This window comes from Branchiostoma floridae, chromosome 4 (assembly GCF_000003815.2).
Source record: "Branchiostoma floridae strain S238N-H82 chromosome 4, Bfl_VNyyK, whole genome shotgun sequence".
Taxonomy (NCBI): domain Eukaryota; kingdom Metazoa; phylum Chordata; class Leptocardii; order Amphioxiformes; family Branchiostomatidae; genus Branchiostoma; species Branchiostoma floridae.
In genome coordinates this window covers 22,538,793-22,549,703 of record NC_049982.1, presented here as the reverse complement: position 1 = coordinate 22,549,703, position 10,911 = coordinate 22,538,793, and the positions used below count along the sequence as shown (strand labels likewise).

Here is a 10,911-nt window from a genome sequence, read left to right as displayed (position 1 = left end):
CTGTTTGTTTGTTTGTTTGTGTGTGTGTCTGTGTGTGTGTGTGTGTGTGTGTGTGTGCGTGTGTGTGTGTGTGTGCGTGTGTGTGCGTGTGTGCGTGTGTGTGTGTGTGTGTATGTGTGTGTGTGTGTGTGCGTGTGCGTGTGCGTGTGTGCGTGTGGTGCAAAGACGATGCAATTATTCTGAGTGTACACAAGTCTCTCAGTCCATCCCCTTACTCCTTGTGATCAAGGTCTCTCTCTCTCTCCTCTAAAATGAATCCAACAAATGTTATTCTAAGTTACAAGCAGGTGAACTCACCTTATCTTGCACACCGTTGTTCGAGGTACTGACGTTGCCATCCGTTGTGTCAACAGTGGCGACAGGAGATGTCAGCACAGTTTGGTTGTCTATTGCAGACACAGACACATTGTCAGAGAATGTATCAATGATGATGGGCTGGCTGGTGGTGGGTGGGGTGTGAGAGGGACTGGCCTGGGTGGTATCGGCGGCCTCGGTGTACACCCACTCAGTAGGTGAGTCCGTCTTGTTGTCGGCTACTCCCGGATCCGAAGTGGTCAGTTCTTCTATTGGAAAATAACACAGGGTTAATGACCCACTAGAGGTATGTGCACTTGAGGTAAATGAATTGGGCACATTCTTTGCAAGCCTGAAGGTGAACCTGTCAATTTATATGCTCTATACCCCGTCTCCTGGCAGACGTAGACCAAATACTTGTATACAATGCACTCAAACAGCTCCTGGGAGACTATAATGGCCAGCTTACTCCAAAATAGGCCCGACACCTTGCTAGCAACAAAAGGGACTGGGAAAAAGTTACAGTCGCTTATATGCATCGTAGCAGCCGACCGATGATGATAATGGTCCGCCCTTGATTTGTATATGGTGTCATAAAGATAAGGCTAGGTATGGCCGGTTGATATAATCACCGAATGAGCGAAGTGAACAAACTGGCACATGTGTGGGGCAAGTCATGTACAGCATATGAATCTTTAAACCCAATACACCTTGGAACATTAGGCACCAGAAATGATCAAGCACACTTTAAGTACACGTTTCTGCCGTAATAGACATACGTGGTGAATATGGTGTAACAATGACCGGCAAAGTGGAGCCTTCTTATTGATCATTGTCATTCCGCTATATGATAATACAACGTAATCTGCAAGATGTGATATAGGATGTTGACAGGTTGAATGAAAGTTTTACATGATATTAAGGTATCCCGGTTGGCTAAATTGGCATTTTGACCTTCCACTGTTTTCTTATTAATAAATTAAGAAAGAATGGAGCCGTAACGAATGTTGATAGATGGGCATGAGAGAATTCTAAATCTGATTTTTTTGGGGGCCGAATTTATGACGTCATCATTTTTATTACCTCTGATATTGTTTTTTTCTATGACAAAATACAGCACTTTGGTACATAACGTTACCACTGTAATGAAACTTCGTTTTTCGTTGCATAATGATGGAAGCAACAAACGTAGTGTTGCGCAAATTGATATCTACTAATGATCTGTAGTAATTAGGAAATGTTTGTTTTCATCTAATTAAAAACAATTAATTCTTAATAACTACAGATAGTTAGTAGATATCAGTTTGCGCAACACTACGTTTGTTGCTTCCATCATTATGCAACGAAAAACGAAGTTTCATTACAGTGGTATGTACCAAAGTGCTGTATTTTGTCATAGAAAAAAATAATATCAGAGGTAATGAAAATGATGACGTCATCAATTTGGCCCCAAAAAAATCAGATTTAGAATTCTTTAATGCCCATCTATCAACATTCGTTATGGCTCCATTCTTTCTTAATTCATTAATAAGAAAAAAGTGGAAGGTCAAAATGCCAATTTAGCCAACCGGGATACCTTAAACAGGAATTATGCGACAGCTCTCTCATACATGGTGACGTCAGCTTTACGTCAGCACCCGAAAGGAAAAAAAAATGTAACCTCAACCAATTGTACCGAGGGGGGCTCGAACCCTCGTTCTCTGGATAAACAGTATTGAGCCTTTGGGCCATGTGAGCATCTAATATAATGGGAGCAAACAAGTCTTAAATCTTGAAAGTATACCACAAAATTTTCATAGACAAGACAGCTGACAGGACAACTGACCTTCCTCGATAGGGTAGCTGTTGTACGCCAGGAGAAAGCCGATGCCGACAATGGAGTCATCCGACCTGTATTTGCAAAGATAGATCATCATCATCATCATCGGTCGACGTGATCAAACATGTTCGCACATGTTTACACACGACGGGGTTATACCGCCCCTTACGGGGTGACATACCCTTTCGTATGGCTAATTACAAGACGGGGATGCGCCAGGTCTCCCGTCCGGGTGCATGATGTAATTTACCATGTGGCTGATACGAGACAGAGGTTCGCCAGGCCTCTATCCGGGTGATTTGAAGCGAATCACCAACTCCCGACGGAAGGATTTGCAAAGATAGATATTTGTTAGTAAATAGATGGAAATTGATTTGATTACAATTATAGCGTTGTGTGGGAGACCGATTGCATCATGTGTCGAAAAGACAGAGTTATGTTATGTGTACTCTTTGTAGTCAGGGCTGGCAATACAACCCCGAACCTTAGACTTACAGATCAGAAGTAGGGCAATACAAGGGCACGGATTTGATTCCCGCACATTCCAGTTCTCATTCACACATAGTTCGCTTCTGTCTGCTCTCTTCTTGTCACTTGCAAGCTCAGATTCACTTTCCAAATGGCACTCTCTTGTATTCATTTATGCTCAAACAAGCTACGTCGCGCTAGGGCACAATCATGTCCCAGTAAGTGTATTGCTGTACAATTACAGTACTGTCTGTATCAACAGACACGGTAAAATTGGACCAAATAAAGCCTAAACACAGGTCATTCACTACGACGATATGTGAAATTGCCATTGTGTGTCTATCGTTGTATAAAGGTTTACGTGGGTACTCCAAAGACCTATTACTGTGTATTACTACAACACCATTGGACCCGAACCAAACCGTCCTTCCAATTCTCCAAATGTCCTAATACACAACTCACTGTATGATATCCGTATAACTGCGGACACACACCAAGACAAGCGAACAAACACACCAACTGATCACGGTAACTACATGGGAGGTAAAATGATAACGGAAAACACATACCTGAAGTATATCTCGAACTTGGATCCGTTCATCCGCGATTGTAAGGGAGGCGGGATTTGGTTGCAGTAGGGTCCCATGGTCCGGTTTCCGTCCACCGTGATGGTCATGTGGTCGTAGGAACAGTTGTCGGACTTCTCCATGTCGAACGTCTCAATCTGGATGAAGGCAACCCTAACAAGGAAGAAAACGTATTGTGGTCATTGTGTGTGTTACATACTATCTGACGAACAAGACTCACTAGAGTTGAGTCAGTTGCGTCCTTCTAGGCCTTCCGCTGGTGTTTGCGTAGTTTGTTGGGGGGGGGGGGCAAATTTGCCATTTTCAACAAGTTCTTGTAGCATACCAACCCTCGAGGAAGGCCGCGAAGGAGGCTAGTCATTAACGAGTACAAAGCACAAGAGCTACAGTATCTCCACCGTGCCCATAGCTCATTCAGGGCCCGAAGGAAGGACAAGCACGCAAATTCTGCCACAGGGGAAGGACCAAAACGACATCATCGCATACAAAATTCCATGTTTATCTTTTGAAGTTATGCTGCTAAACTACAGGCAACGCTACACTACCAAGTATATAGCCTTCTTGGCCCAGGTAATGACAAACAACAGTACAATTCCTGGCTTAAATTACTAGTTGTAATTTTAGAAACAAAATCATCCTGAAGCTCTGAAACAACTCAACATCGAACTAGAGATGACTTTTTTTATAAAAAAGCTAAAATTCAAACGTTTAACGAGTTGATGGATCAACAAAACATCTAATGTTGATGTCCTTTGCATTTGGTGAAATTTTGAAGTTATTCCAAGTTTCTATCATACTTAGCAAGGGTGGTTATACAACCTGTACAATATACAGATATGGATACAGAAGCTGGTACGTTATGCCAAAGGGGGGTTATACCGGCTATACAGATAAAGATACAGAAGCTGGTGTGGTAAAATAAAGGGTGGTTATACAGGTATTACAGATACAGAAGGTGGTGCGTTACGCCAAAGGGGGGTTATACCGTCTATACAGATAAAGATACAGAAGCCGGTGTGACACGACAAAGGCCGATTATACCGTCTAAACAGATGGTCATGTAAAAAATAATTTCAACAATTTCAGTAGCTCGTACTTGTCTGGCTCAGCTTGGATGGTCCAGGTGCAGTTGGTCTTCACGGGGTACTTCAGGGGATAGTTGGGTGTGGTGATGACGCCAGAACCAGCCGTCAAGATCTCGGACGTACAGCCTGGCAAAACCGAGGAAAAATCAGGAAAAAGTATAGCAATTTCTTTATTGCGCACAGTGTTTCCAGTGGCTCTTTGTAACTGGAATTCGACCTTGACTATGTCTTCTCAACAACTATTCACAAATCAAATACCATCACAATCCATCTATCTAGATGTCCGTCAGTTGTTGTTGACCAAACTTTGTGGAAGCACACACACACACACGGGCACACACACACACACACACACACACACACACACACACACACACACACACACACACACACACGTACATACACACACACAAACGTATACACACACACACACACACATACATACAAACACACACACATACATACATACACACACGCAAACACACACATACATACAAACACACACACACACATGCACATACACACACAACGTAATATCACCATTTTTGATGAAGGTAAGAAGCTACCTGCTCTGTTCTCCATGGTTTCATGAGGAGTCTTGGTGGTGGAGTAAAGCAACAAGAACCCTTCCTTGCCGACAGTGTCATCAGAGACAAAGGTGATCTCGAAGAGGGTCCCCACCTACATGTATCGTTAGAAACAGATTTAACATTATACAGCATATCTATAACCTTATATGTTGGTATCAGTGACAATAGTAACATTAACATAATCATTATCACACTTCATTGTGGTAAAATGGGTATCTCACCGGACTGCACAAACTGCGTGAAGAAATTGCTATAAGTTTGCAAATTTGTTTCAATTTTCCCTTATAGTAAACTGATGCGCGACGCATTTGCGTATGAAGCCCAGAAATAGCCAAACAAGATGGCTGCGCCTGGAATGTCACATTCTCAATTTCCATAAAAGGTAAGTTTATAGGAAATGGTCGTGTTGGCTCTGAATTACAAACCATCGTATAATTAACCGAAATGATATTTACAGTGTACAAAGAATGTTTATTGTTTTGCCAATTTTGATTTTTTTCCCCTGAATTTAAAAACAATCGCGATTACAGGCCACAAATTTCACACCTTCGCAAATGCCAGGGGCAAATTTTCCACAGGTGAGATAATCGCATTGAAAAGGAGTACCTTTTTTCACTATTCTATTGAACATCTTGAAAGTCATTTAATTGAAATGTGGAATTTGCTACGGAATATTACCTTAGAATAAATGCTGGACGTTTGATTTGTAAATTGGTGATGTAACTTGCTTTTCGTAGGATTGTCGTAGCTTGTTCTTTTTTTCGTGGAATTGTCATTTGGTTTTTGTTGGAGCATTGAAAGCAGATAAACAGAACGCGTTTCCATTCTCCATAGTTTACGGACAGGATTTAAAATATGTTCCTAAGAAAGAGTCACTTTACACTGAACGGAAATTAGTCTACGTAGGGCCAAGGGAATAGATTAATGCTGTGTTTTCGTTTATTGTGTTGGGGCATCTCGACAGAGGCACGCGTCTTTCGGAAATGACGTAAAATGGGGGTCCCGTGTTCAAGGGGGTATCCTCACCTCACTCAGTTGAAAAAAATGGGTACCTGACTACCTTTACCTACTTTAAGTCTGCATTTTGTATATGGCACTGTTGAAATAAATGAATTACTAACTTGAATGCTGTTGTCGGTCCAAAAGCAAGAAAAGAAGAAATGTTTAAAGCACGGAGGACCCTTCCTGTAAAAATATATCCTGCTACAGAAACAGCATGGTCACCTGTTGACCTATGTGCCATATGGGTCCATACAAACGAAGGAATAAACGAAGCCTACTGGTCCAAAAGCAAGAAAAGAAGAATTGTCTCAAGCACGTTAAAGGGGAGGACTAGCAAACCCTTCCTGTAAAAAAATATAACGAAGGAATAAACGAAGCCTACCAGGCGCTGGTCTGGGGGCTTGTTGGCGTCACAGTAAGGCCCGTAGTCGCGCGTCCCGTCCACGGTGATAGACAGGGAGTCGTAGTCGCATTCCTTTCCATGCATTTCAATCGCCAGGCTCCCAATTGTCGCTTCGATGAACCTGAGAATTGCCGAAAGTAAATTTATAGGATAGTCAGAAGGTGTTGTACAACTATTATATATGGAATGTTTTTGTGTAGTGTCGCACTACCAGTAATATAGAGAACACTAATTAGAGAACACCCCTTGAAAATATTTTGAGAATGCGATATATGAAAGTCCCTGTGTCTGTTGGGATTTGTAAATATGATGTAGAAGACGGGAGTCATTTCATATCTAGTTTTTCATTTCATGAATCCGATCACGTACAATACAATGAATGAATGAATGAATGAAGACCTTTACTCTACATACATACCCATTTGGGTTAAGTACAGGTCGCAACAAAATCAACAATTGACAGATCCATGAAATATATGCAATATCTACCAACACAAAAATCCTATTCCACTAAGTGAATTCGACTTGTTATAGCTTCTTTGTTATACTGAAAATGTAGGAACATCTATACTTTACAATTAAAGGTTTATCTAAATTCATTAGGAATATAAATTTTATTTGTATTACTTAGGTGTATGAAGTAGGGAAACATACGTTCAGTCAGTATATAATAAAGCTCAGCTCTCTCGTTGTTGTATAAAATATATTCCACTCAAAATAGCGCACACAAATAATTATATTGATACAAGTTGTAGTGACTCCGGAATTTCATTATTCCAGGTTCCACAGACACACACAAACACGCGCTCGTACATGAAAACACAACGACACACGCAGCGACAAACACACACACACACACACAGCGTGACACATAAGGGCATGCATATATAGAGAGAGACACATACACACACACACACACACACACACACACACACAATCAGATATAGACACACACACACACACACACATGCACACACATACAGATATGTACACACACACACACACACACACACACACACACTCAAACACACATAGGCACAAGCATACACACACAAACAGGAATAAAACGTACACAAACACACATAACACACTCAAACCACACGCACATATGAATATGCAGATCTCTTCAGACAATATTAGTCGGCATGTAATCGTTGCCTAACCGTTAATACATGTTATGTACTGCCCCTTTCTACACCCATATTGTGCCCTTGGCCTCGCCGGTGCAGAAAATCAAGCAGATGTGGTGAGTGGTACATACCTGCCGGGAGGGGCCCTGATGGTCCAGCCGCAATACTTCTTGTTCGGGTACGTCAGGGGAAAACCCGGCGAAGAGATGGTTCCAGACCCGCCATATATGGTCGCCCCACACTCTACATTAAATGTGATAACAAAGTACATATGAGCACTTCAACAGGTAATTTTCGAAAATATATATGGATGATATTCCATCTACAGGTTACAAATGTTGTGTCGGAAAAGACGCAACGGACGAAATTCTGGTGCAACGTTGCCCAAACATGAAAAAGTCATACAGAATTCTATATTGCAACTGTAATATAACAACATTTGTACATGTCTGGTTGCACATAACAACTGAGGTTCCATGCTGGTTGATGGTTAAAAGGTATCTAGTGTTGACAGTATTTTTTACCATTGACAATGACGTTGCCACTGATTATTAATAAACACGAATTCACCAGCCAGAGTGAATGATCAGCAGGTACATGTACCCTGTGTATACACATTGTGTTCAGAGATATGAAACCTTACGTGTTCTCCAACATGTCTCTTGAGTTCATCAGTAATGTGTTCATCATAGAATTCTATATTTTTAACGTAGTTAATATAGAGAAGATTTAGTTCCTCACCGCTCGTGTTTCCTTCCGTGAGATTGTCCTGTTCAGTCTCCCCAACATTGCTAAGAAACATACAAAATAAAGAAATAAAACATATGCATGACTATTTGGTCAATCATAGACAACAATCACTGAACAGAAAAGCCACGAAGGAAGGGAAAACAGGATGCGACATTTGTCTCTGACGGACACATTCTTTCTGTTTGTTTGTTTGTTTGTTTGTCTGTCTGTCTGTCTGTCTGTCTGTCTGTTTGTTTGTTTGTTTGTTTGTCCAAGAATAGCATATTTGCGAGTGGGGCATGCAATAAGTCATGGCTCCACCAACACAGGTACTATCTAGGTATCTACGTAGTTGTATCTGTGAAATATCTTAGAAACCACAGTCATGATCACGTTTCTATCGACTATGCTTCCTATACAAGTCATTTCTCCATGTCTTCGCTTGTAAAAATCATGGACAATAGTCATGTCCTAGTTGCCACAATGGGAACCTGTCATTCAATTACGCTTAATATTGTTATTATTGTCATTATCATTAATGATAACAATTATAGTCTTTAGTTGCACGTTCTTGCTGACATGGATTAGCTGTATATATACTATTATATAAGAGACTAGAGGTAAAAGTGCGAGAAACAATGCAAGAAACGAAACAATTAAATGAATATATGCTACCACTAAATCAACCTTTTACACGTGCCTCCCTCTTCTTGAAATAAGTCGGTAAACGGATTATCAGTATTTGGTTTACAATGTTGTCTAAGTATGACATTAAATAATTCGCCTTCTACTGACTGTTTAAATCGTGTATCAGTGTTCAATAATTATTATGAGTTATCAGATATAAGGGTGTGGTCTGCACATTTGGTTATATTACTTATGATTGCTAGCGGACTTACAGACTCCAGTCAGAATCTCTACCTGTTAACGAAAATAAAGGATAGTAGGCCCTGTCGCTCGTGTATCTTACATTGTCCCTGATCTTTCGCTGTTTTGTAACGATTGTTTATGATAATATATTAGGTCACCACCTTGACAATTGAGTATTCGTCAGTCAATATATTACATATGTGGTACACATCGCAATCATCTTTTAACTTGTCGGTGTGACATTTCCACACAAAAATAAATCATTCCCTCCGACTAAAATTCACGAGTAGCCACAGAGATGAATTACTGTCGGCCATTTTCGCTCAGTTCCGCCATCAACGCGGTAGTCGGGCGTGTTTCTGAACGTTAAACTATATCGATATAGTTGGCGTCGAATGTCCCAGAGATCAGGCTGACGAACAAGAGATCTAGAGGTCAGGGGTTCGATTCCTGGCCAGACGTTACGGTATTGAAAAAAAACACTTTACACGACTTTCCTCACTCCACCCAGGTGTGAAAATGGGTACCTGACTTGGGGTATGGAGGTAAATGGCGGTGGGGAAAGAGGGAGGGGCTCCGGATACCAGTACCGTATCTTAGTTACCCGTTGCACCTTAGACAATGTGAAAGGCTATGGGACTACCTCCACCGACATCTATCTACGATATAATTTACAACAGTGCTAGGAAATTGAGGGAGTTCTTGGGACACCTGTAGCTATGCCGTATGTACAATACTGAGCGGTATTGTGACGGAAATCGTTGGGTGGAATCTATGCAACCGTTGATTCTGTCACAACACCGCTGAAAAACAACCTACACGCGCCCCCCAAAAAATTGTACCGTGCCCTCGCCCTAACATTTCTATTGTTCAGTACTTACCTTTCGCAGAGGGACAGCGATGCAAATAGTAATATTCCTGCCACAATTTTCCAGTCCATCTTGCAACTGTACGCTGATTTCTCCGCGTACGTGCACGGATTGACAGCTAATTAGTCTGAGGAAAAAAATTACATGAATTAAACATGACAAAACGACCCCGTGTACACTGCACACCCCTTTCTGACTCGTTTGTTCTTGCGTAAATCAATCATAAAATTTCTTTAAAAGTGATCTGAGAAAAAGTGGTAGATTTTTTTTCTCTCCAAAATTCCTAACCATTTGCCACTGATCACACGGTACCTTATTGTACTTGGGGCACCGGTGCGGCACTGCGGGGTTCGTTCACTAGTACTGCGGCACTGCTGTGTTATTTTTGCCGATTTTTGAAAAATAATTTATATCTTGCGTAATACGCGTACGTAAAAGTATGACTTAGGGGACAACAAAATACACCAAACGTAAGAAAACTCGTACTTTATCTCTGCAATTCGTTGAGTAAGCTTTCGAACCCCGCAGTGCCGCACCGGTGTTCCAGGTGCAGTGAGATACCCCCTTCAGGAGAGAGCCACACCAGGGCGTTGCAAATTGTCTGACATTTATCGGAGGAAACGTAAGCAAAGGGCCACCAGTATAATGTCTACCGCACAGAACAAAAGTAGGAAAATGGCGTCACAATAGTACAGCTTCAACAAAAAAATGCTTCACTGCCCTTCGTTACGTTTCTGTTCGCCCAATGTCTGTGTTTAAGAGTTTTCAGGACCCCCCCCCCCCCGAGGCATTTAAATCTAATATGGTGACGTCTACCCGTCCCCTTCCCTCGCAACATTTTACCCCACAGAGCGACATACGTATTTGTGGGCGTTTCAACATGTCTAAAACATAAGTATAACGTTACACAAGTACTAAGGGTGGGGTATTTTTGCAGCTTTGATTGGTAAGTATACGCGCAGAGGTTCATAATGGCTTAACACAAAAATTTCAGTAACATACACAGGTATCTTGCAAGAAATACAATGAGGGAGCCAAAAGTTGTTATTTTTGAGACAACAAAAA

At 41.4% G+C, this 10,911-nt stretch overlaps 1 protein-coding gene across 1 annotated transcript; it reads right to left on the bottom strand.

The window, feature by feature from the left end:
• Nucleotides 1–198: 198 nt before the first annotated feature.
• LOC118413640 (procollagen C-endopeptidase enhancer 1-like) lies at nt 199–9,952 on the bottom strand. The gene is made up of 10 exons (XM_035817166.1): nt 9,859–9,952; nt 8,120–8,169; nt 7,510–7,621; nt 6,228–6,369; nt 4,820–4,934; nt 4,265–4,379; nt 3,151–3,321; nt 2,120–2,184; nt 298–563; nt 199–246 (listed from the first exon to the last, which is right to left on the bottom strand). Exons 1-10 carry the CDS (start codon nt 9,915–9,917, stop codon nt 199–201), a joined length of 1,143 nt encoding a protein of 380 aa, XP_035673059.1. The 5' UTR covers nt 9,918–9,952.
• Nucleotides 9,953–10,911: the final 959 nt, after the last annotated feature.